Source organism: Dermacentor silvarum, chromosome 2 (genome assembly GCF_013339745.2).
Source record: "Dermacentor silvarum isolate Dsil-2018 chromosome 2, BIME_Dsil_1.4, whole genome shotgun sequence".
NCBI classification, from domain to species: Eukaryota; Metazoa; Arthropoda; class Arachnida; order Ixodida; family Ixodidae; genus Dermacentor; species Dermacentor silvarum.
Genome location: NC_051155.1, coordinates 232,519,055 through 232,546,008, shown reverse-complemented (window position 1 = coordinate 232,546,008; position 26,954 = coordinate 232,519,055). Strand labels below are relative to the sequence as shown.

At 46.0% G+C, this 26,954-nt stretch overlaps 1 protein-coding gene across 1 annotated transcript in view; it reads left to right on the top strand.

Annotated features, from left to right (window-relative positions):
* Positions 1-7,399: 7,399 nt before the first annotated feature.
* LOC119442869 (zwei Ig domain protein zig-8-like) overlaps positions 7,400-26,954 on the top strand; it is a 244,427-nt gene continuing 224,872 nt past the window's right edge. The window contains exon 1 of the mRNA XM_037707913.2: positions 7,400-8,086. Within this exon, the coding sequence (XP_037563841.1) occupies positions 7,936-8,086 (151 nt within the window). The 5' untranslated portion in view covers positions 7,400-7,935. The remainder of the gene's footprint in view (positions 8,087-26,954) is intronic.

Sequence of the window (26,954 nt, the reverse complement as noted above, 5' to 3'; positions counted from 1 at the left end):
CAACTAGCGTTTCGGTAGTCTTGCAAGGCCGGCACCTTGCGTTGCCGATTAATTTGCCTTCACCCTGCCATCCGCTGGGCTTCTGGTTAACTTATAGGCTGGTAGGGTGATTGACCTGGAAAGGCGAAGGCACCGAGTTTTATACACAGGCCAGGGCGTTATGCAGGAAGGCCCTAGTGTTTCCCTGGAGGTATACCAAGCTCTGGCGACGCTTTCATATGAACGAACTACTGATACTTTATTGATATTGTTATGCAATTGACAGAACACAAAAGCATGGAAGAAGTAGGCTGTCAACAACCATCGAAAGGTAGAGAACGCCCGCCTGTTCTTAAGGAAGTAGAGGATAGAAACATAGAAATAGAAGATATAGGATGAATACAAGTAAGGAGGAAATAAACAACGAAAATGACAGATCACAGAGCCTCAATTAGAACAACGACAAATAATAGGGTGCAGCAGCAGGATAAAAAAAAAGATTACCGCAGCATAAGGTTATAACAGTGCGAATTAAAACATGCACAAAGAAAGGGACACACGGGGAGAAGCGCTATTTTTGCACGGACACTGGAGGAACGACGCCCGAAGAACTAAAAATGTAACTTAGTAAGGTGAAAGATTGGGCCAGTTGTTTTTGCATCATGAGGTTATAGCAGCGCGAACGAAAACCTATGCACAAAGAAAAAGACAAACGGGGACAAACGCTGCATATGTTTCAGTTCGCGCTGCTATAACCTCATGATGCAAAACCAACTGGCCCAATCTTTCACCTTACTAAGGATTACCGCAGGTCACATCAATTACAAAATAATACTGAAATAAACAAAGCGTCACTCGCAATAAAAATGTAAACTATACACACAGGAAGTCAAGTCAGCTTCTTCTACAAAAGTAAGGAGGGCGCGATGAGCCTGGCCACGTGGTGACACACAACCACTTGGGTACAAGAATTCATCAGGGCTCGTACACTAGAGGCCAAGAATACGACAGTCCCTCAGTAGCGACGTGCGCGGCGCAAGGAAAACAGGGTTCTCTAATATCAGGTGCTCAAGTATCTGGCAAGGATCACAAGATGCACACGACAAACTGTCCACACGTCCTTGTCGGTACAAACGTTCAGAAACTAGGTCAGAGCCCACCCTTAGCTACAGTAGTAGTGATCAGGCGCGACGAGGCCAGCTGTATGATCACAGACACGGAGAGAAACCTGCCTTCCAGCGAGCTTTCAGTTTCAATGGCAAAGTATCACTTCCACGTCATCTCATGAACGGTCTACAGGCCTGGGCTTACATGGTCCACGAACAAGTAAATAAGTAGATGAAATGCCCCCCTGGAAATACGCTTGCTTGAGCGACAAGAACTCGCTCGGCATGCCGCTACAAATGCAGCCTCACGCTTATCCAACACTACCCAAGTACACATACTGTAAACACTGATTCCTTGAGTGCCATTAAATCGCTGAAGCGAGTCAGTAAAGTGTCATTACTCTGCCGGATGACACACAAGGTTAACAATATTTTGCATTTTAATGTTCATCTACGCTGAGTTCAAGGAAACAGCTCCGACCCTTTAAAAACCATTGCAGACAGCAAAGCAAATGACAACACAATGAACACGGATATGTCGATACCTCTTGTGCCGGACCCATTCTCCTTTCTCCTAGCCCAAAACGATTCCCTCTGACCCGACACACGTGCCCTTATTCCCGCGTGTATCCCCTCCCTCCCCCGCAAACTCGCAACAGTGGAGGAAGCTTCCCTGAGGATCGAGTGTCCGTGTTGAGGTAGCCCTCCACCGTGCTGTCACCTGCATGTGGAAGGCCTTCATCAAGGAAGACGCCACCTGCCCAAACTGTACAACCCTGGCACAAAAGACACTGGCGTGTACCACCTGCTATGAACTTGCCCAGGCACACGACATATTCCAAAGCCCTTGCTCCAATGGTCTTACCTCCGCAGTGACCGGTGTGATGACTTCAGCACATAGATTGAAGATGACGGTCAAAACAGAGTCTTACTAAAGTTCATGCGCAAAGCAAGGTTACACCATGTTTAAAAGCCTTTTCTTTTCTCCCTATGTCTTAAGGCTGCATGCCTCGAAAAAAAATAAGAAGATAAGAATGGAGGCATAAGACCCTTTTAAGATTTTTTTTTCACTATACTATTTACTCCACATAACTTATGCATGTCAATTGCACTTCTGTTTAGTAATATTATACAATATTGAGGACATCTAATTTGTTCTAGTCCAAGCTATGATTCTCACATAATTTCGTCTTGGCTTTTGTTAACGACAGTTACGCGAATACGGGCAAACACGGTAGTGGCGAATTCTTACATAATACCACAAGACGATTTTTTCAGCTATAAAACTTTCCTTCCGATGAATACATATTACCCTTATAGGTATAGGCGCTACTTTCAAGTAAATCTAAACTTTCCTGGTCATAAATCTTGATCCATCTTAGAATTTAGTTCGTTGAACGTACGAGACATTGTAAGAAATTTGCAGCATAAGGCATATCCACTGAAACTGCAAATCATCAGCAGCGCCAGTGAAAAAAAAAAAAATGAAAAAAACTTCGTCCGTACCCTTCCACTGCATGAAGATGGTTAACCAGCGAAGCTGAAACGTGCGACCCCGGCGTTTACAACTGGGTTAATCCCGAGGGTTCATTAAAGTATTTCTCAATTACGAGGTTACACACACGTTGGCCTGCGATGGAAAGAACGACGTCACTGATGCCCGCAGTCCGCCGTTGTCGCTTGCGTTCGATGTCTCGAGTTGGCTCGGCGACGTGGCTAGCAGCATTCGCCAGCAATTGCCGCTTGCGATTCTTCGAAATTGAATTGCTTCCAAATCAAATCTGTCCGTTGCGTAACACAATCAATGACTCATACCCCTTTAACCAATGGCTCATACCCCCGTAAACGAGGCCTCCCCATTACGACGAAAGAAGAGAAGTGAAATTCTACGCTGTAATGATTAGCGGCAACGCAGCCACCTGTGAAAGCAGACGACGACGACAAACGCGGGATCGGTGGCACGAGCGCGTGCCGAGCAGGAGCACGAGCCAACGAGCCCAACGTTTAACGAGCCAGCTGCGCAAGAACACGACGTCGCTCGAGCCAATGACGATGATGATAATTTTTGTACACAGGCGATTTCGCCTAGCCATATACGATTTCGCCTAGACATATAAAGCCTCGCTTCAAAAAGAATAGACGGCGCTTTTGTGGCTGAAAGATAAGGATTGTTTGTGCTGAAGCGATACGCGAAGAGGGTTCACCTATTTGGTAAGTACTTCAATTGCATCTACAGTCTTTCTAAATAGTTTCGAAGCGACTGAGAGCGGGACTGGACCTGTTATCGAGCTGTGCACTGGGGCCTGTCTGAAGCTTTTGTCGCGCCAACGGCTCAGAGAGGAACAGCGTTCCCGACTCAGAGCTTCGGCAAGCCAGGCGTTCCACTTAAAGGAAGGTTTAGCTCGAGTCCAACTCCGATGCGGCCTATTCAAATACATGCAAAACGCAGAAACGCATTTCAGAAATAACCCCTGGACCGATTTTAGTCACATTTGTTGCATTTGAGAGAGAACGTTAAATTATGGTGACTTGTGGAAGCGGAATTTTGATTTAGGGCCTGCATTTAAAAAAAATTCTAAAATACAAGAAGTTCGCAAAACATAGAAGCTTGAAGTTTACAAATTAATATCTCTGCATAAAGAACAGCTATCGCGGTTCTGTAAACGGCATCCATTAGACCATTAAAGCGAACAAATTCGTTATGTCAATTTATATCTCACGTGCGTTCGTTACGTTGTGTACAATCTTTCTGCAAAAGCTGTATTTCCATATTACTAAATTTTATGAGGTTCATGTGTAATGCATCAATTTTGTCCGCTTTAAATGTACTATTAGACGCAATGCACAGAATTGTGATATAACGTTTCATTGCTGAGTTGCCGGGGTTTAGAATTGATAGTTTTGTTTTGCGAAAATTAGGGATTTTTACCAATCTTTATTAAAGAATTGACGACCTAAATGGAAAATTAAAAACCAACAGTCACCAGATTTTACATTTTTCTTTTAAATGCAACAAACCTCGTAAAACTTGTTGTAGTGGTTGCCGTGAAAAACGAATTCTCCTTTACCATGTATTTAGATAGGAGCAACCGAGCTAAAGCTTCCTCTTAAACCCTGCCAATGGTTCCGGCAGCCGATCTTGCCATGTGTGAAATGGCTGCGAAACTTCTGATAAAGGCTGCACTTCCTTGGGCACATGTTTACTAACGCAGTACTACTTTTCATGTACAGTGTGCCGGCAATCACACCTCTACATTGGTCATTCCTTCATGTTCTTATTCAGAAATCGACGTTGTTTCAATAATTAATAATACCATATTGGACTTGCCGAAACAGACAGGCGACATATTTGAATGCCTCTGGCTTGGAACGTACATTCTTCGATGGCACACCATGGTATACATACAAAGAAACGAGTGCTTCGAAGAACGCCATATACAAAATGATAGAGCCTCTGGAGGTCTTACTGATAACTAATCGGGCAATATAGCCGCCATACAATAAAGGAACAGCAGAGAGTAGTCAAGTATAAGAGGTGTAATACCTTTCAAAATTAAAATTTAGATAGTTCACCTGTAAATTTCATGCGCTGATGCGGGGAAAGCGCATGTGTATATAAGGCAGTAAACCAATTTTTTTAAACTTGTCCAGTGGCAATATGGTAAACGCACAATAGACAATTATGAAAGGCAGGTAAGTCAACGAGGCATACCTGCACAATAGATTACCGAGCGCGAAGGATTACAACGGGGCACAAAGAGCAATCAGTGAGAGAGAGAAGACTACATGTGTGCACGTGCGGAAGTGTGTAAGGTTTATAAGTGAGGGTGATATTTAAACCAAAGAAGAAACACGTTTCAACTCAGAAGCACTCCCGAAAATCTGTGAAATAAAATGCACCAGCTTATAAAGTGCATGATAGATAAAACGTGTGATAGAAAGAAAAAGAAATATAGATTTAAATACTTGCCTAATAAGCTCCTTTTATCATATGTTTGAATGCATCAAAATTGTCCTTAATCATTCAAGCGCCCTTGTAATTAAAAAACAAATAGACGATGAGAGAGAGAGAAAAAAGGTAAAGGAAAGACAGGGAGGTTAACCAGATGTTATCTCCGGTTGGCTACCCTGTACCGGGGGAGGGGTAAAGGGATGCGAAAGGAGAGAGAGAGAGAAAATTAGTAAAATTAAAAAAAATTAAAAAGGAACGAAAGAACAGAAAAACACACACGCACACAAAACAGAACTCTTTCTGTGGGCACTGTCACGCAGTCTGCAAAGGCGTTCTCGTGTTGCATAGTGTCAACGTTCCATCCTAACGTAACACAGTGCAGAGTCACAATTTGTTACCGAGTCCGGTGTCTTTCAAGTAACGCAGCAGTGCCTTCAGGGCGGCTCGCGCCGTTGTTTGTGTATGCCAGTTTCCAAGGATGTTCTTTTCTGTTATTGGGCGTTTGTCCAGTTGATCTATCGTCGCTAAGAGTGCGGCTCTCTGCGGGTTGAAACGAGGGCACTCACAAAGAAGGTGTGCGATTGTTTCGTTGCACCCGCAGAATTCACAAAGTGGGCTATTGGGCATTCCGATAAGAAAGGAGTACGCATTGTAAAATGCTACTCCAAGCCATAGACGGACTAGAAGTGTGCAGTCCCGTCGTGGAAGGTTGAACGGAATACGGAGCTGTAAATTAGGGTCCAGGGCATGAAGGCGTGCACTTGCGAAATCGGATGAATTCTATTGCATCAATGTTAGCTCACGCGCAAGCGCAGAAAGTTTTTTCGCTGCGTCGGCTCTCGAAAAAGTAATGGAAACGCAGCTGACACCGTCATGGGCATATCGGGCCGCTGCGTCCGCTCGATCATTGCCATGTATGCCACAGTGACTAGGCAACCACTGATATATTATATCGTGCCCTTTATCAACTATGCGATGGTGTACTTGTCTAATCTCTGCGACGAGCTGCTCATGTGATCTATGGCGCAGTACTGAGAGTAAACTCTGGAGGGCTGCCTTGGAGTCACAGAAGATTGACCATGGATGGGGTGGTTCCCCCAGAATGAAATGAAGAGCCACACGGAGGGCTACCAGTTCAGCAGCTGTCGTTGATGAGACATGTGACGTCTTCAGCTGTATCTTGACGGATCTTGGTGGAATCGCCACTGCGGCAGCTGAACTTGTAGGTGTGACTGAGCCATCAACAAAAACATGTACGCGGCCACTGTGAACCTCATGTAAAAGTCCTAACGTGGCCTGTTTTAGGGCAAATGAAGGCATGTGAGCTTTCTTCGTGATTCCTGGGATGGTGAGGCGCATGTCAGGTTTGTGCAGCCACCATAACGGCGAGGATGGTCTTCTTGCTCTAAGCATGTAGTTCGATGGCAACGAGGTACGATTGGCAGCAATTATACGACTGAAAGTTATGTGTGGCCTTTCTGCAGGTAAAGATGCAAGATGGTGGGAAGGTAGTCGGGCAACGTGCCGAATATGCGCCCTGAGAGCGTCGGTGGCTAAGTACGTTGATATTGGGTGATCTCGCGCTATTACAATCGTTGCCGCCGTAGACGCACACTTCGGAAGACCGAGACACGTCCTTAGGGCTTGAGATTGTAGTCCCTGGAGTACACGCAGGTTTGTTTTGCAGGTGTTGCCTAGCACCGGCTGGCTGTATCTTGCGAAACCGAGGAACAAGACATTATAGAGCTGCAGCACTGACCGCACCGATGTGCCCCATAATTTTCTACCGAGGAATTTGAGGAGGTGTGTTATGGTCATTAACCTCCTCTTTAGGTCTGAAACGTGCGGGCTCCATGATAGGTCGCGGTCGATAATTACCCCTAAAAAGCGGTGTTTCCGTGCGTTTGCAATTGTTTGCCCATTGACACTTACAGAGTAAGGCCTCATTGCCATCCGAGTGAATGTAACAAGGCAGCATTTCTCTGAAGTTCTTTCTTTCTCAGGCAGTTCGAATCTCTTTAGCCAGTCAAATGGCAAGAGAACGGCCAGCGGGGCAACACGTCTTGAAGTAATGTTGTGCAACCGCAGAGCGCACTCCTGTGGAGTGAAACGTATGAACAGGCCACTGAGTTTCCGTTTTCTCATCAGCACTTTCATGTTATTATCAGAAGCCGGAAGGGCTAAGCGCCGCCGCCGGAACCGGAAACATAGAGCGCGCGAGACAGAAACAGAGTGGCAAGAGAGAAGAAGAAAAAAAGGCACGGAAGGAGAGGCGGCAGAGAGAGGAGGCGGAGCCACATCACGTGACCAGCTCGCTCTCTCGCGGCGCTTGGCGCAGGCCCTCAGTCGGGACCCCGGGTTAGAGCGAACGCGGCTGTGCTCAGCGCCGAGAGCGCCCCAGATTCCGTCGCCGAGGTGCCACCGGGAAAGAAAAAAAAAGTTTGCGCGCGCGCTTCGCGCAATTTAACGGTGAACGTGCGTGCGCGAAATAATAGGAGGAGTGGGAGTGATATTCACGAGCAGAGTGCGCCATTCTTAGTGGGGACTCTCCTTCATTTCCCGTTATCCTATTATTTCCTTTGCTTGGTCAAGGCTAGTGACCCCGTCCTTTACGTCATGCCCAGGGTAGCTAAAGTAGTTGCCCCCGGCGCTGACGTCAGCGGATTACACGCAAGACTGTGACGAATGGATTAACTGTGTCTCATCGCCGCCTCCGACGGGATCGGCTGCACCCACGCCAAAAGCCGGGAGTGTATTGGAAAACTGCTCCGGATTATGTGACGTGCTTTGAGTCGCGCTTCAGCAGCGATTGGCCTGCCGTCGACGACCGGGATAGTCCCATGGGGGGGCTCTAGACATTCGGGGGGTGCCGCTTCTGGGCCTGCACCTGCTGCCACGATGTCTCCGCTGACGCTGTTCACTAACCCTGCGGCGGGTGGGACACGGTCGGCCCACGGCGCCGCTCAGACAGTGGGCCTCTGGGCCATTCTCAGTTCCCTTGCTGTGCTGACATTTATGGTGCTTACACTAGCGACCGTCGACGAGGACGGTGAGTAACCACACCTTGCTGGAAGTCCTCTTCTCTCTGTGTTTTGTTCAGCCGATACCAGCAGGCCCGTTTCATCATTTCGCTTACCATTGAAACACGGTGGATTTAATAAAAGCAAGCGTTCCGCTCGCGAGACCTGAACCAATCCATTTATTTGTGAATAACCTGAATCAACCAATTTGTACGTAAACATAAATTTTGTCGAAAATTTATACGTTTCTGGCGTTCCTACAACGAAGTGCTGTGTTTTCTTACAGCCGATATCAATGCCAAAGCTAAGCTTGATATTCCGACATGAACGGCTCATTCTAATATGCAGGAAAAGATGGGACTCTGGTGGAGATATCATAGATCACGACACGGTTGCGAGCAATATATCTCTGTAAGCAATTCGGGGGCTGAATTCACAAAGCTTGTCGTTCGTAGGTGATCTTTGCCATTGGCTGTTCGACTTCGCTAAGCATCAGGATTGGCTGTAATTTTATCTTAGAACATTTCTGGCGTAAGAGATGTCTGCGAATACGGGCCCTGTTCTTTTTTTATTTTTATTGTTGTGTTGCGTGTGTGTCATGTCCATCCTCGCTTCTATAGTTTCACTTGAAGTTTAAAGGTTGTGAGTGAAGCTGGTCAATGCTGCTTTGAGACGTACAAGCGGGAACACTACGTGTTGATGTGCAGGAGTACACATTTTTGGGCTAGTTGGTTCGTTGCAGTAATTGAGGCCATGACATTGAATTTACACGGACAAGAAAGACGACAGGACGTGCGCGCGTTCTGCCGTCTTTCTTGTCCATGTCAATTCAGCGCCATGGCTTCAATTAGTGCTCAAGCGAACGATCCCCGGAACGAAGTGCTGATTATGTTTAAATGAAAATATTGTTTTTGTTACTTCGGATCCACAAAAATTTGGTATGAGTTTTGGAAGTATAGCACCCAGTCTTGTGTTGAGGTAGGCGCGCGGTATTGGTCGGCAAGGTAGTGAATGCACGAGGCACCCCTAGCGATCGTGTCGGAAACTTATACATACGCGGGTGAACGTGTAAGTAATAATGCTTAACTTTGTATTCCTGGTTTCTTTACTGACGCGGGTGGTGCTTTACTCGTGTTCGTCGAATGGGAGTGGTGATTACGCAATCTTAGTTGACACGGACAGTTTGAAATCCGCCAGAGAGATACACTTACATTTGCTTTTTTTTCCGGATTTTCATTTTGAAGGGATAAATAAATTAAACAGTGAACATTAGTAAACATTCAAAGCTTCTATAAAGGTGTTTAAAAGTGTGGGCATTACCTGTCTTTGTAGCATTTGCCTTTGCGCCTATGTTTTTGAACATCTGATACAAATTTATTGTACGCATAGCAACCGCGGAAGTGCTGCTTCGGCACCGTATCACTTTCCTCTATTCGGGGTTCTGTTTTCTCTTACTTCTATTTAGCCCAAGCTGGAAGGTGTTAACTGTACTCGGTGCTCTAGGAGTACCGGTCTGAAATTTTGCATTATTGTGTATAATAGTGAAGGTTCTCAGCCTTCCAGTATGTTCCGTGAGGTCTGAAATTCCTGACATCTGGAAGTTACATAAACAGTGCCTCGGAAAGGCTGGCCAACGTTTCGATAGGTCCTATCTTTTTTGAAGGTGATAAAAATAGGTCCACCTGTCGAAACGTTGGTCGACTGCTAATCTGTTGATGCTTCAGTGCACTTTAAATCTAAGCGCTTCTGGAAGGTGTAGTACCTACGGGTCTCACTGGGAGAATCCCTGCGGATTCCATTACGATGTGCTGAGTTTTCTATGGATTTTCGCTGCAGCAGGCACCTGCACGTAAACTCTGCAGTAGTTTCAACAGCGCCACCAAGCGACAGTTGCTCTGATGTGCGCACTCAACGCGGGCCTTCTGGTTACGATTGTGAATGTATTGTTCGACAATGAAACAAGAAGACTCCTATTTTCGGAGATGCCTTACAGAATGTGAGGCGCCTGTCAACATGTCAGCAATATTAACGTTGATCCAGAACTTTTGTTCCAATATGCAATAATATAGGTATTCTTGCAGCAGCAACTAGACTATATGAATGAGCGAAGATGGTGCGTGACCATAGGGCTTAAAGCAGTTGACACGGCATCACGATTCCTGGAATCCATAACACGCACCTTGTTGCATTATTACTGTGCCCTTTTAAATGTACAAGCGCGATGAATAAATAAAGAAAATTGCAGTAATGAAAAATGCTGCATGCATGGGCAGTACAAGCGTGTAGCGTGAATTTGAACAGCGCCGTATTGAAATTGCTTGCTCGAGTGCAAGCTGCTCCCCATATATTTCTTTTCTTACACTGACACACATGGTGCAACGGGGTGCGTTACTTACAGATTCACAGCACAAAAGCTCGATCTAAGCGCTCGCATCGCGGCTTTCAAAATACTGTATAGGTGATCCCGTAAGCGTGTCGACACATTATATGGCGCTTGACTAGCCGGATAAATCGGTTCAAGCACTTCAATGTATGTTGTATGCACATATTAAACAGTAAACCATGCTGCAGCGCACTTTCGTTATGATGTTCGGCTACCGCGACTTGTGCTAATTCTCGGTGATTTCGACCTATAACCTGTCGTGATTCCGTATAAAGACAGCGGCAACGAATAGTTTTATAACGTTATAAAAACGTTATAAAATATAAAAATACAGTCTCGACACTGGAAGAATAAAGATATTGCGTGTTTCATAACTTAAAGAATTGCTGCGCGCGCCCTACTACGCAAACGGTAGCGTAAGGCCAAGGTGTAAAGTAAAACAAAACAAAAAGCTTTGCTTTTACGTGCCGATGCCACGATTTGATTATGAGTCACACCGTAGTGGGGGACTCCGGATTACATTTGACCACCTGGGGTTCTTTAAAAGGAGTAAAGTTCACATTTCGCGTATTGAGTGTTTATTGCGTAAGGCATTTCCTCTTATGTTTTCTCTCGGGGGCGATTTACCCTTCATTGTTGACTTCAGGTTAAAATAGTGCGTTAGCTTCGGTTGCAAAACCTAATATTGACTCGCTACCACTGTCACTACTGACGCAGGAACACAATTCTGAGCTGCCAAATGACAGTTTTTCAGGGCAATAACGGCGTGCAGCCGCCGACAACTAAGCGCAGGGCATCGCCTGCAATAAGGCACGCATGACAATTCGGACGAGCTGCGATATTCAAAAGGCGACGGAAGCAACGTTCCTATAGAAGATATATACGTATTTCCATCGTATTCCAAATGACCCCTCTGACGTACGCTGCTTGACCATGGTAAGACGATACGAGACCGTTATTCCGACGATTCCAGGGATCGTGAAATCCCTGGCCGTGTGGGTAGTGAGGCGTCCTGGCCTTTGGAATTGTCGGGGCGCGCCGGTGCACGATATCGAAAACAAGCTTGTTTTCGACTCGGAATTCGCTCACAACGTTGTTTTCTTCTTCACGAGTTTCTGTTTTCTTTGCGGGATTACGAAACTACGTCCGTGAAAAGAATTTGTTCCAAGGAGCTGTGTACGACTGCTTAGGTAAGGAGCGGGAGATTGCCTGGCAAGCCGGACTCGGCGGCCTGATGGCAGGTACAAGAAAAGGTCACGTACACCGATAGCCATGAATTTTAATGCGCACAAAGGAACGAGCGAGCGGTTGGCCCTCCTGGCTGGGTACACGATCGGTTTACGGCGCTGTTAGAGTCAGCCCTGAAACAGCGCTTTCTCGAATATCCTTTCTATAAGTTTGTTTTAAACGGGGTCACAACGACTACGAGGAAGAACGTTCCAACGATGCCACTGGTTAGCGTTTCCGGTTCCATCCATCCTATTTACTGGCGTCATTTCCTGTTTCTTCCATTCGTCCTTACTGGCGCTCTGGCCTTAAGATTCGCAGAACAAAATAATAAATTGTGCCTAGATAACTAGACTTGCTTGTCAGACATTATCTTGTAACCCCATGCGTTTTCACAATAAATTTATTCAGCTCTTGTAAACTTAGCCCCTTTTGTTTAAGGTTGAGTTTCAGGAGATAAAAAAGCATTTGTGACAGTTTCAGTGCTTTTTATTTTTGTAAAGTTTGTGTGCTACGTTTTTCAGGAATAGATTACTGCTACAGTGAGCTGCTGTGGGAGGTAGCTAACGACTGGTTAAGTCAAGGCGGGGCGCGTTCAACACAACGCCCATATCGGGAAACAACGTTACCGCCAGACGCATGTGCAGCTTATTCCACCCTCAATTTTCTAAAGGCACCGTAAAAAATGAGCATAAAATATGCGTATATCAAGCGCTAATGGCTTTCCAAAGGACCATTTCCTCCTTTACTGTAGCTAGAAAGAAACTTTGAAGCAGTTTGTTTTGTTTTGTTTTGTTTTCTCTTGATTGTGGCGGTTCTCAATCGCGGTTCTTAATTCTCTGGGGCATGCTCTCGATCAAAAACCCTTTTCAGAAAAAGGCAGTTTAATGGCTTAGTTACTCACATCCGCAGCGTGGACCATGAAGACTAGAAAACACATTGTGTGCTTCCATAAGCCATATTGCATACGGCTTCTATCAGATGAATACGATGTTTCGTTGTTTTCGCACGAATGTTATCAGCCGGTTCAAGGTTCCTGTTTTTCTTTTTCAAAAATTCCACTGCTGCTTCAAGAGAAGCATCGAAATCGGAACGTAGTTATCGGCATAGCTGAGGAACGCCATCATTGTCATAATGAATAATGTTTTTTTTTTTTTTGTTATTGAAATCAGCTTTTTGCTATGTACCACTGAACCTTTACGACAGCACCTCGAACTTTACCTTTCACTTATCAGTTACTTATATGCTTGCATCGTGCTCGTTTCAAAGAACATAAACCTTCCTGCAATTGCATTTTGCGTCGTTGTGGGTGGCGTGACACTCACTGAGAGCAGAACAATATCTAACGTGTTTTTTTTTCTTTAGTTTGGCTAGCACTACTAATTTCTTCACTGATCGTGTGGCAGAACTTCTCTAGATTGCTAACAGCCGCAATGAAGAAGTTGCGTCGACAACATTTCTTTCTGCGGCGGTTTCGATCAGGTTTCAGCGCCAGTGTGTGTCGTATCTTCATTTTGTGGTTCGTCTTGGGTGTTTGCGCTGTAAGTTTAAGTTCAGAATTATGCACCAACTAGGCCCAAATGAAGTTTTACTGAAACAGATTGTAGCCGCAGTTTCTCTACAGGCGCTACGTTAACATGGCAAACAGCGAAGAGGGGAAGGAAAGACCGATGATACACAGATGGCTGGGTCCAAAATGTATTTCTTACGTTTACAAACAGGACACTTTCTTGTCCTGGTTTTATTTCGCGCTATATTTTAGCTACGCAATCAGTACCAACTAGCTAGAGTTTGTTGAACCGTGTTTCTTACCCTACTGTTCGCGCTGTTTGCAAATTTGACTCCAGATCAACCGGCCCGATTTTGCGTTCTCTTGTCGCATTACACTTCCTCAAATTCGCACAGCTCTCTGCCCCCTCCTCTTGCTTTCAGTAGCCTAAATATGTTAGAGACGCGATAATTATGCTTCCACGCAAACATTTAGTGCGTTCACCGTGTTGTTTTCTGAGTAATCCCTACAAATGGCTTCGCAGAACAGTCCTCAGAGACGCCCAGATTGGAGTTTCCTCCAACGAGTGCGGTAGACGTTATCGCGCATTCAAATTCGTCGATCGATGGGGAACGCTGTGTGTCGCAACGCTTTGAATTAATCTGCACCAGCTGCATAACCTTGCGCAGCTCGCCGGTGTGGCGTTCCGCAGAACGTTTGGTTTGGTATATTTTGAGTGGACTGGAAGTTTGCAGCGGCTGGCAGAGATTAAAATGGCACACGCCGCTGAACTCACCATTTGCACGTCTTTTATCTCGGTGGACAGCTGCGACCAGTAAAATTGCTCCGCGAGTCTTTTCAGGCTCGAAGTAAAATCATTAAGTATTAGTATCTTCAGAAGTTAACCCTTCTTCCTGAATACTGTGGCAACGTGTACTTGTTATAAGTATGCAAATATGCATGATGCGTGACATCTGCAATGGTATCAGCAGATTCTGCGTCTGCCATCCATATCTCTCAACGATCAGTTCCAAGGTGTGAAAAAAAGAAAAAAGAAAGTGGCAGCCTTTACATATGAACTCGCCTCAAGCTTTCAAACAATAATTGTGCCTACCGTCACACTTTAAAAACTGTCATCTATATACAGACGCTCTCGTTTTAAAGCTGAAGGAACTATTTTGACAGTCACACTTTCGTGTGTTAATAAAAAAGCGGCACTGTTTATTTTATACCTAACGATTTTAGCACATCTTCGTGCTATGTAACACGATGCAACGAACACAACATTCAAAGTCGGTCGCACAATTCACAAGTCCTTAAGAATCGGAGCAACGAATTTAAGGCCTTGCGAGCCGAAACCCGTCTGGACCAAGAAACAAGGACTTTTTTCTCTGTCAAATGGCTATCGTCCAGTAACCAAATTTTTCAGCTTGAATAATACATTGCATGTTAACTCTCGCTGATGTGAAAAAAGAAGAGGAATGCTCTTCAGAAGCACGACTCAATATATAAAGAGTATTTTTTGTGATAACAGTACGTCTAGTTTTTCATTTTTTTCCCTCAAGTATCCAGGGAATAAAACGGGCTTGGCCACTTTAATGTAGAGCAGCTAATACCAGGAAATTGCGGAGGAAATTGAGAAACGTATATTGCTTGCGTTCCCACCAAAGTGAAAAAAAAAATTCCCCGTTGCATTTTTGAGAGTTTCTTTTCATTCTTCCTTTCTTTGCTTAGGTGACGAGTGCATCGCTAGTACTTGTATATATTCTGTATTGTAAACCCACCTATGTAATAATTCCACACGGGGATTGACAGTATACCGAAATAAATAAAGAAATAAATATAACCCGTACGCTTCCAGCTGGCGAAGTTTGAATTTTCATATTATCACAGTTGAACCATACACCAGACTGGTAGCACTTACGGGTGTCGCACGTACGTCTCGCAGTCAGCCCGATGTAGTTATTGCAGGCGTCCTCTGGTTATGCTCTTCTTATTGCACGAGTGAAAAAAAAACTTACGCAGAAACCATCGATGACGATTGTCAATGTAGGAGATAGCGCGAACGAGTGAACGAACCAATGAGCGAACGAACGAACGAAAGAACGAGCGAACGAACGAGCGAGTGAGCGCCCCTCCTCACCCTTGGTTACGCGGTGGGGAGCCCCCCCCCCCCTCCCCCACTTTCCACTCCCCTCCCTCCGCCCCTCTTCGCTCCCTCGAATCTGACCACCGTCGTACCACCGACCTACCACAAAAACGACCGAAAGAGCCAAAGAAAGCAACTCGCTATTAAAAGTGGTGTCAGAGAGAGTGATGGCTCCCTCTGAGCAACCCACGCTGATCTCGAAGGCTTCACCAGTGATGTGAATGAAGCGATTAGTGACGTGGATTGTGCCAACTTGTTCAACACCACGTTCGCTACAGTATTTTCCGATGAACTGACCACACCCTTCCGTTTACCTTTACTTCACTTTGATTACGGCATGTCAGGGATCACTTTCTGTGAAAATGGAATTTCATCCATAATAGAAAATATTAAATTGCCATCCTCAGCTGGAATAGACGAAATTAATTCCAAAATCTTGAAAAACACCAAACACAATGTCTCACTTTATCTCACCCTAATTTTTTCACAGTCACTTTCTTCAGGAGTCATTCCAGACGAATGGAGGACAGGGAAGGTCGTTCCGGTCTTCAAGTCAGGTAGCAGAAATTCCCCACTTAATTACCGCCCTATATCTCTAACAAGCGTCCCCTGTAAAATCATGGAGCATGTGATCTACTCCCACATAATTAATTTCCTTGACAGCAATCACTTTTTTCATCCTTCACAACATGGCTTCCGCAGGGGGTTGTCATGTGAAACACAGCTTGCCGTTTTTCTACATGACATCCACAATAACCTGGATGGTAACGTACAGACTGACGCGATCTTTCTTGATTATGCGAAAGCGTTTGATAAAGTTCCTCACCAACGATTGCTTGCGAAGCTCTCCCAGCTAAATTTACATCCTACTGTCTTAACATGGATTACAGAATTTCTTACTAATCGATCGCAATATGTTGTTATAATAACCACCTCTCCACTCCGGTTTCAGTAACGTCAGGCGTCCCCCAGGGATCGGTTCTTGGCCCGCTCCTATTCCTAATCTATATCAACGGCTTACCTTTGCATGTATCCTGTAATATACGCATGTTCGCCGATGACTCTTTTATCTACCGCGCCGTAATAAACACTCCGGATCAGCTAACCCTACAAAGTGACCTTGCTAACATTTCAGAATGGTGTACCACTTGGTTAATGACATTAAACGTTAACAAATGCAAAAGCATGTCGTTCACCCGCAGCCATAAACCTCGGAGGTTTGCGTACACAATTAATAATTTGGTTCTAGAATCAACTAACACTTATAAATACCTCGGTGTCACTGTGTCAAACGATCTGATTTGGCGTACGCATGTGCATAACATCATTTCAGCTTCTAACAAAACTTTAGGTTTTTTTAAAACGTCATTTGCGGAACGCTCCAAATCACGTAAGATTACTTGCTTATACATCACTTGTGCGACCGAAACTTGATTATGCCTCCGCAGTCTGGAATCTGCATCAAGCATGTCTCATCGATGCTCTTGAAGCTGTACAAAACCGCGCCGCTCGATTCATCCATTCTTCATATTCATATGACATCAGCGTCACGTCACTGAAATTACTATCTGGGCTTCCAGACCTCGCTTTACGTCGGCGCATCGCTTCCCCTCTGTCTTTATCACAAATTCTTTTACAGTCCTACCCTTCACCAAGCACCTTATATCACGTCCGCATCGCGCATATCATACCGAACCAGCCACTCGAAACAGGTTTCACGACCACGTTCACGAACATCAACATTTTTAGCCTCGTTTTTTCTCCGCATGGCGGCAGACTGGAACGGCCTCCCTCCTGCCATTGTCGAAATAATCTACCCATCCGTATTTTTACAAGAGGTCACTGACCATCTGCAACTACGTTGTACTTGAATTTTCATTATATATGTTTGTATTTACATGCGTGTATGTATATGTACATATATAAGCGTTAATATGGGTATACATGTGTGCATGTACTTGAATATGTATATGTGTACACATTTGTGTGTGCATATGTTACTTGAACAAGTGTAAAGTCAAATGTTGTACCCACCCCTTATGTAATACCCCTGAAGTCAGGGGTCTTTAAGGTAAATAAACTGAACTGAACTGAACTGAACTTTGCTACATGGCTGCAGCAGCCGGAAGTGATTGCGGCAGCCGGAAACACATGTTAGCCGCCATCTTTTAGGCGTCACTTATTGCGGGCACAATGCAACGACTATGGTACTTTACAACGCCGGTGGTACTGTGTAGGCGGTGCCCTTGCTGTGCAGTTGGAAGGGTTTTAGACGTTGGGTGTCAGGGCCACCTTGGTCGGAACGAGCGGATCGAGCGAGGAGAGTCGGGCACCGCGAGCACGTGATTTCCGAATCTTTCGTGAGCAAACGACACAGCGGTGGCCCCGCACTTCTTGGCGTCACAAGCTATGCAATAATGTGGTCGTTCTCGGTGGGATGCACTCAGAGGCTGTGCTTTCAAGTTGAAATTTTGTTTAAAATGTACGCTGATTCTCTGAGAGGTCAGTTTTTTTATTGCGATAGCAATTATATGGACACTCAAAAGCAGATTTCTGCCGTCGGCGTCGCCGTCGTCGTCGCCGTCGCCGTCGCCGTTGCCGTGAGGTTCCGTATGACGTCAATGGAGATGAAATTGTCGCCGCGCGCCGAACGCTGTATGTGCGAGTGAAAGGGCGCGAGGGGCGCGCGCTTTCACGGGGACTGAACGCACGGCGGAGAACAAACGCGCGTTCTGCGCCGTGCTCCCTTAAGGGCTGCAGAAGTAGGTGTCTCTTTCCTCCTTTACAATCACCATATATGTAGAGCAAACGCGCCTTCTTCCGACGCGCGAAAGGCCGTGGGGGAGGGGGGAGGGGGGGAGGGGGAGGGAAGGGAGGCGACGTTTAGCTGCGGCACCAAGTGCCTATTTATATCAGAGGCTCCGGCAACAGTCACCAACGCCGCACGCATTTTGAGCGAACGCGGGCAAAACGCCGACGGCGTCGACAACAGTTCTGCGTGTTGCCGGTGCTGCTGCATGTCCAAGTTTATACAGCTGATAAAGCTAATATCATTACTCCGTATAGCTCTCTACAAATTTGCTATCGCAATTGATGCTTCGCCTTTCAGGTGAAACTGCGACAACTTTTTCCTCAGAATTTTGAGAATGGCCGCCGACAGACAAACGACACGAAGCAAAACGCCGGCAACGCATACCTTTTATCTTAAATATTCTTAAACTTAAATATTAGAAGTGTGAAACAATAACAGATTTCACTCCTGAAAATTATGTACCTTCATTGGCACCACCATGAACGACCTCCGGCATCGGCCGAGGAAAGAGGTTTGAAACATACCCGATACGGAAAGGTTGTTGTGAAGTCGCTAAGAAAGACGTTGGCTTTAATTAATAAACAATAATTGAATTGTCCGAAGGCAGGATTCAAACAGAGGACGCCTAGCACAACAGCTCGTTTTTACTTAGCCTACGTTTCCTTCAACTCATACTGCCACTATATATCTACGAGCCTTAAACTTTTCTATGTAATATTCCAAAACGTTGCTATCGCATTCACTGCTTCGCCCTTATGGCGAAACTCCGATATTATTTATTGCGATAGCAATTATATGGACACTCCAAGCGGATTTCTGCCGTCGGCGTCGCCGTCGCGGTGAGGTTCCGTATAAAGTCCAAGGGCGATAAAATCGTCGCCGTGCGCCGTATGCTGTATGTGCTATTGAAAGCGCGCGAGGGAAACGCACTTTCACGGAGAGCGAACGCGCGGCGAAGAGCAAACGCGATGTCTTCCGTCGTGCGAGAGGCCGTGGGGTGATGGGCGGGAGGCAGGGGAGGTGACGTTTAGCTGCGGCACCAAATGCGTATCTTGCGACCGGGCGCAAGGGGAACTGGCGACGCAATTTCCCACGCGAAAGGAGGAAAGCGGGAAGGCAGCGCAGGAGGGAGGGGGTGCGGCTTCTACTCTGCCAGCAACTGTGTACTTGTACTTTGCGCGGATCTGGGCTGTCACGCGCACCGTATCTTGAGAACGATATCCACATGGCTCCCACCTTTGCATGCGCTGTACTTTCACCGCTCAGTTTCCGTAGAAGCAATAGACCGCACGAATCCTCGCTCGCTGCTGCTGCCGTGCTTACTGAAGCCAGTGTTCTGACAGTGGTTGTCTGCGGTCATCGAGCATGATCTATTCATGTTTGCTTGTGCGCGCTGACACCGTGCTTGTTAATTAAGTTAGCAAGCGATTGTGTCCAAGTTTATGCAGCCGATAAAACTACGATCCTTACTCGGAATAGCTCTCTACTAATTTGCTATTGATGCTTCGCCTTTCGGGATAAACTGCGACATTTGTGCGTGTGTGTGTGTGTGTGTGTGTGTGTGTGTGTGTGTGTGTGTGTGTGTGTGTGTGCGTGTGTGCGTGTGTGCGTGCGTGCGTGCGTGCGTGCGTGCGTGCGTGCGTGCGCGCGCGTGCGTGCGTGCGTGCGTGTGTGTGTGTGTGTGTGTGTGTGTGTGTGTGTGTGTGTGTGTGTGTGTGTGTGTGTGTGTGTGTGTGTGTGTGTGTGTGTGTGTGTGTGTGTGTGTGTGTGTGTGTGTGTGTGTGTGTGTGTGTGTGTGTGTGTGTGTGTGTGTGTGTGTGTGTGTGTGTGTGTGTGTGTGTTATTTCGACAAACATATTATTTCGATTGACCACATCTTCTCCCCTTTAACTCAGGTCCTCTCAGGTTCTCCCCTTTAACTCAGGTCCTTTAACTCAGGTGTGTGTGTGTTATTTCGACAAACATATTATTTCGATTGACCACATCTTCTCCCCTTTAACTCAGGTCCTCAATCAATTTACTCCCAGGCCGCTTCGAAAGGGTATTGTCCCAACTGCTACAAATGATAAGTGCAAGGGCCAACAAGTATGATGATTTCTCAAGTGACTTCGGAAGTAACAGTTGCTTACATGCAGGTTAGAAACATTAAAGCAGTAGGAATACTATCAGTGTCGCTGCTCAGCGCAAGGGGTGCGTTTTTCAATTAGGGCGACAAGATGTTTCACCATCCCTAGAATCGATAGTTACTTATAAGCCGTGGCGTTTGAAATCAGATGTCATAGCCAGGGGGTATTTCCTGCTTATTTACGGCATTTCTGGAAGCACCTTGCTTTTTCCCCCTCCCTTTTTCGCGCCAAACGTAGTAGGATTTAATGGCCAACCGTCTCAACAATTTCTTCGTTGCGAGTGAAAATAATTACCTACACTGTCACTCAGAAAATTTAAGCCAGAAAATTCCAAAGAAATAAACACGTTTGCACGTCGGTTGAACGACAGCCAGTATAATTACTATCGTGCAATCGCCATACAAATCAGGCTTATCGAGTTAACAAGCAACGAAATAAGCCATCACTCTTCTTCGTTTTCGCTACACGACGCCGGCATGGCGCCCTTGTTGCAGACGTATATGGCTGTTCAGTTGCTACGCGATTCAGGACAAAGTGATTGAGCGTTTATTCGGAGCCGGGGTCCCGTCGAGAAGCGGCAGCTGGTTCGCGACGCAAGGACGTGGCCTCCCCCTCTTTGCTCCCCATCCCCTCTACCCCTTCCGGCGTCGGGAAGTGTAGCGTTTCTCTCGGGCGTAATTAGCAATATAAGCGCGTGCATATTAATGCGCGACGCTACTTGCGGCTTCTTTCGCGACGTTTCCCCACCTCTCCAGGCCCAGCTCCTTCACGGCTGGTTGTTTATAGCTCGGGGGCAGCTTCCTCTTCTTCCGCTCGGGCCGCTTCCCCCACATCAAGACTTGTTTTTTTTTTTTTTTTCGCCTTGACCTGTACTTCGGGTCCCCATTTACATGCGACACGCTTTGCTCTTATGTCGTCCGGTATGTCGCTCATCCAATGCATCCGTTTGGTGCCCGCCCCTGTCAGGGGTCGCCGTTTATTGGGCGCTGGTAACTAAAATAACGGCGCGTTGCAAGAACTCCGTCATGAAGATGTCCGTTTCTTGGTAAAAAGCGTCAAATTGACAAAACAAAATGCCCGTATGTCTTGCACAAAGACAGCTGTCTTGCAACCTGGTGTTCGATTATATCCGCGTTTGTGTTACGTGATTCTCACGTGCAGTTTGTACCCCCGGTCGTTCCCAAGCGCATACTATAGTCCTAACCGGGCGCAGACTGTCTTGATCACGCTCGTTTTCCCTGTTGTTTCTTCGTTGGTGAGGGCCGCAATGCGTGTTACTGTAACATGAAGGCAGGGTCTCGTATGCGCGAGTACAAAGACGGTTACATACACGAAGTAGACGAAGTAGAAGGTGTAAAGTTTTTGCATGTGCGCGACAAAGGAACCATCAGCTCTACATGCAGTCAAACGACTGCTGTAACGGTTCAGCGAAGTTGGTTTCTCAGCGCAGGGGTCTTTTTGTGACGCTTAGTGGGTTAACCCGCATGGAAGCACGAACTTGAGAAATGCTTGCTGGCTTTTTAAACATCCATGCACGAATTATTAATGCGAAAGCATTAATACTGGACCATGGAGCGGAAAATTCGGCGTTGGCGGCGTGATGGTACAAAAAGGCTACGAACCCTCAACCTTTGGTGGGAGTCGAACCCACGACATTTGGTGTAAGTAAGGCGAAGTTAATTAAGGCACAGTTAATTAAGGTAGAGTTAATTAGGGCACTCGAACTACGACCTTTGCTGGGAGTCGAACTTTCGACCTGTAGTGCAAATAAGCCACAGTTCGTGAAGCTAGCGTTAATTAAGGCACTCGAACCCACCCACGACCTTTGGTGGGAGTCGAATCTTCGACCTTTGGTGGGAGCTAAACCCACGAGCTTGCGTTGTGCGCCCTTTGTGACGGATACCGTAGGTCACGTTGGTTCTGCCGACGTGGCCGCAATGCTTTTGCATTAATCCACGTGGGAATAACCAAGTGCCCCTTGAATTTTTTTTCTTAATGATATATATTAACGGGAAAAGCCTAATGACCTAAGACAAGCATTGGCTGGTGTAGTCTTATGTGCCTCGACTGATTTATTTCACGTCTGTAAATTATGCGTAATAATTAGCTCGTTATGAATTTATAGATGCAAAATTAGAGGCAAAAAGAAAAAAAGTATGATTTCACTTTGTAAACTATGCGATACCAACGATGTTGTACAGATGGGAAAAAAAAGCTTCACTGTATTCAATTCGAACCCCCTTTTTAACGTCTTGGCTACCTTTCATTGCCAAACGAAAAAATAGAACGGTGTTATTCTTGGATCATTCTAAACTTTATCTTTCTTCAGAGGAGCCCACTGACAGCCCTCTATACAAGCACGTATACACTCTAACCCCAGTCTTCTTCTCATCTAAGTTTGTCTCACAGAAAACTAGAAAAAATAAAATAGAGAAACTGAAAAAAGAAACAGAAAGTGAGTGCGTGAAAGTTCTAGTGAAACTGAAGGGCCAAAATCAAAAGCTGAAAATCATCTTTTACTTTCTTTTCGCCTAGGTTCTCCGGTGTAGCTCATCACGACGCGAAAAGTATCGCCCCTTGCGTCGACGCAGGAGAGAGTCTCCCGTCGTCTCTCAGAACAAATGCCTGCTACCACTATACAGCTTAGTAACGGCGTCTTCTTCAACGTTACGCACAGCGCCATCGCCCACAGGCTTCCGAGCACGGAGAAGCGAGAGCGCGCCTAAAAGGCTGTCCCGTCTGACGCTTGTTCCCCAGTTTTCTACGAGCCCATTAGAGCCAGAAGCTTCGAGTTCCACGCCTGTCTCGTTCCCTGAGGCAGGTTGGGCCGTCTATGGATACAGCGAGAACAAGAGGTATACGACGAGAAGAAAGAAGTTGTGGCGCGCACTTTTAGAGTCACTGTTTTATCTTACTTTCTTTTTTGTTTTCCTCTTCGCGTTAGACTTTCTTTAAGTTATTGTCGCCATCGTTTTTTGCACGCCTATATGAGCGCGAGCACCCGCTGATGAGCTGCAAGCTTAAATGTGGTCTTAATATCTCCATTTTCTGGGTTTGAAAATAAAATTTCAGCATACGTTGCTGAGGGCGTGGAGCGATGCCTCATCCTCCACGCGATCGGGGGTGCCCCTGGTGTTTGTATAGGAAAGACGAACCCTTGTTGCCGATCGCAATTTACAAGTGCGTTTCGGCACGTTGCAGATGTGCTCAACTAACGATGGCAGCCATCATTGTTCAAATAAAGACGAAGGGCGAATTTATCAGTTGATAGATTATTTTATTTGCTTATTTTATTGCTGTTCTTCCACCTTCAAGCAAAAAAAAACATTTAAGTACAGTTTGCAGTAAACTTATCCCTATTCTGGACATTCTTACGCACTCTCCTCTCTTGGGCACTGCCGTAAGGATGCGTTCAGAGCCGTGGAAAATTTTCACCTTACTTCAAGGCAATTTTTCTTGACAAATTCTTCGTACATTATGTTATTTTTCATTCCTTTCATTCTTCTCTTACACTTCCGTTGTTTTCAATTAGAACTAAAGGTGTTCTCTCGTGACATCCGAGCAATAGTTGGCGCACACTATGGGTATATGTGCCATCGATAAAGAAAAACACACCAATCAAAGAACGTGTTTCACCACTGTAGGCATGTGCACATTTCCAATTTCATTACACGAATACATATCGTTCCCACATGCACTGATTACAAAAGTGACTGCGCCTCCATTACGCTTGGGACAATGCATTGCGATAAAGTCGCTTCTACATTTCGGAAACAAGTCTCGGCATTTGCCATTCACATTTGATATGAGCCGCTGACTAATCTCTTTCGTTAGAAGTGTTAATGTTTACGTCTCCCGTTCTCCAGACCGGCGTTTCTGCGAGCGATATGGGGTTGAATCCGCGAGGCCTCGCACTTTCTTATACTTCACCGTGATACTGTCCTGAGGCAGCCGAACACAAAGGCGCGCGCTCAATAATCGTTGCACGAGAGCTGAAGGACACAGCTGCAACAGGGAATTCAGTTTTTTTTTTTTAATCATGCCACCATCTCCTTGTTTTGAATGTTCTGTCCTGGCGAGCCCACCGCCTTCGACAACGTCAGACGCTCAGATGTTTACGAACATCTACGAGTTTGGCAGCACGCAAAATGAAACGTCGGTACCTGCCGAAGCGAACCGTCCGCGTAGGCGCTGAATTGCGACTGTCGAGCCGCGAAGTCGGATTCCTTGAATTCGTGTCTAACACGAATTCTGACAGCGAACGCCGACGACGGGTGCTGACTTCGAGACAAATGGGGAGAGGTGCAACTACCTTGGCTTTATAACTTTCTATCTTTTGTCGACCCCCGTTCACTGTGGCGTTCTCTGGTATTTTATGTTACCGCTTTCAAGGGGGAGATGCACCAGCAGCTCATACCTGGGCGCTGCCGAACGACGTCGACGCGCAGAACAGCGATCGTCGCCGAAAGAATCCCGAACCAATCCGAAGAAGGCCTGCCTGATAGCGAGTTCTATTCGCGCTGAAAGAGATTGAGTGCTTGCGGCACGCCAGCCATATCATTTCTTTTTCTTGTATCTGTCTCGCTTGTCTCAGCTTCTTCTCGTTACCTCTTTTGTATGTTTTTGGCGTCCACCTGGAAATGACATCCTGAGCTAGATTTTTCCGACGAATTCTTTCAACAACGTTCGAGTGACGAGATCTGCTTCTGACACGTGTCAAAGCACCAGCGCTATTTTTTTATTATTATTATTATTTAAACTTCCTGAAGGGGACAGCAGTTGCCAGCAGCTTCGTGCTGTTCCCGTTCCCCCAATGACTTCACAGGGAAACAGGCTTGCACCATTTGAAACTTAAGCTGGAGTAACACAGTGCGTGCCGGAGCTATAACTGCTTGAATTTAACAACGCATTCGAAGTGAAAGCACCAGAAGGGAACGTCGCCCTTTTTTCACGCTTTTTCTGCGGGCGATGCGATGATTTTTGTGACATTTAGGCACAATCGTAATTTAGGCGCAATCTCTACACGCAGTTGAAGCATTTTGCGCAGAGTAATCAGGGACTCGGCATTGGTAACACGTTGGCAAGATAAACTGCTTTTTGAGCTTAACCGACATGTTTGTCTATGTGCGCGCGTGAGGGTGCGTGTGCGTGCTGCAAAATAATAATAATAATAATAATAATAATAATAATAATAATAATAATAATAATAATAATAATAATAATAATAATAATAATAATAATAAACGGGTTAGAGCAGACTTCAAAACGTATTATTATATTTCGTATCTGTCCTCCTTTTTTTTAGCATCTATTCCCATTTTACCTCTCCCCAAGCCTAAGATGTTGGGTGGCCAAGCAAACACGTCCTTGGTAGGCACTATTCTTTTCCCTCTTCGTATTTTCTCACTCTCTCTCTCTCTCTCGCCATTTGAAATTTGAGCAATATATTCTTTCTTCATTGAACATTGTGCAAAGTTCACTTGATACCTATGAATAGACCAGTAACTGAATTGTACAGCTCTCATTAAGTAACGCGATGTAAAAAACAAAAATTACGTGATTTTTTTGCCTTCTTTGATGCAACTCTTCTTCACCATCTCCAGCGCAATATTGTTTTGATGAACAGCTCATAATCAGCAAAAGACACCTTTCGCTCGGCCTGTGGTTACTGAATTATGCACTATAGATTCAGCTTATACGTTTACAGGTAAGTTTTAAGGATGAAAATCACCACAACCTCGCAGAGCCCGGGAAACTCCTTGCATAATCAGTAGCTATTAGACGAGCCCAAACTAATTTGCTTGCATGTTCACGTAATGCGGAGCGAAAATTTCTGACACTGCATAGGAGCGGGATCATTCTCGGTAATTTGTTTTACTTCGGCTACTCGCATCACGCCGTCGATATGCTGCCTTCATCGTTCGCATTCATGCCATTCTCTCAATGGCCAGACAGATATATGTGATCGCAGCGTTTACGCTTCACACCAGATGAAATGAGATGAAACCATATGCACGTCGACAACAGACTGTGACGACGGCGAGATCAAAACGGTTGATGGACTGCAAGAGAAAGCTCTTCGCATCGAAGAACGCATCTGCGTGCTGCCTACATTTTTGCTTTCTTTGTTCCTCCAGAGAAATCTGGCCACGCATCGAAGCGTGGGACGCGAACTGCGAAACGCACTTATACGCGTCGAATCACGTGGCCCTGCCTGCCGATAGTGGCGTCCCCAGTTCCCTTCTTCCTTCTGCTCACGCACGGTCGGAGGGGGTGGCTGGGAGGCGCACGGTGTCTGGAAGAGCTGCCGCCGAGTCGTTCTGACAAATGGCCGGAGGAAACGCTCGCAGATCGGCTCCCACTCCGCAGGAAATGGCCGGCTTTCTCGGCGGTGCTCCGCGTGGCCCGCCGGAAGTTACGTTGCCGGTGAGGGCGGCTCACTTCCGAGTGCAGTGAGTATAGCAAGGGGTCGGCTTCCGCCGAGGGTAGCCGAAATCACGACGCGAGTCGGTGATATCATCGCTTCCCACTCGCACGAAATTCGCGCCACGTGCTTCGCTGTCATTCGTCACCACGGCGAAAAAAAAAAAAAAAAAGGAAGAAGGCTTTCCTGGAAAAGGTTTCCAATTTTTTTTTCTACTGCCCATATGTTCTCAAGCTCGAACGCCGGGCAGATAAGCGCAGGAAACGTTACACTCTAGTGCTCGGCCA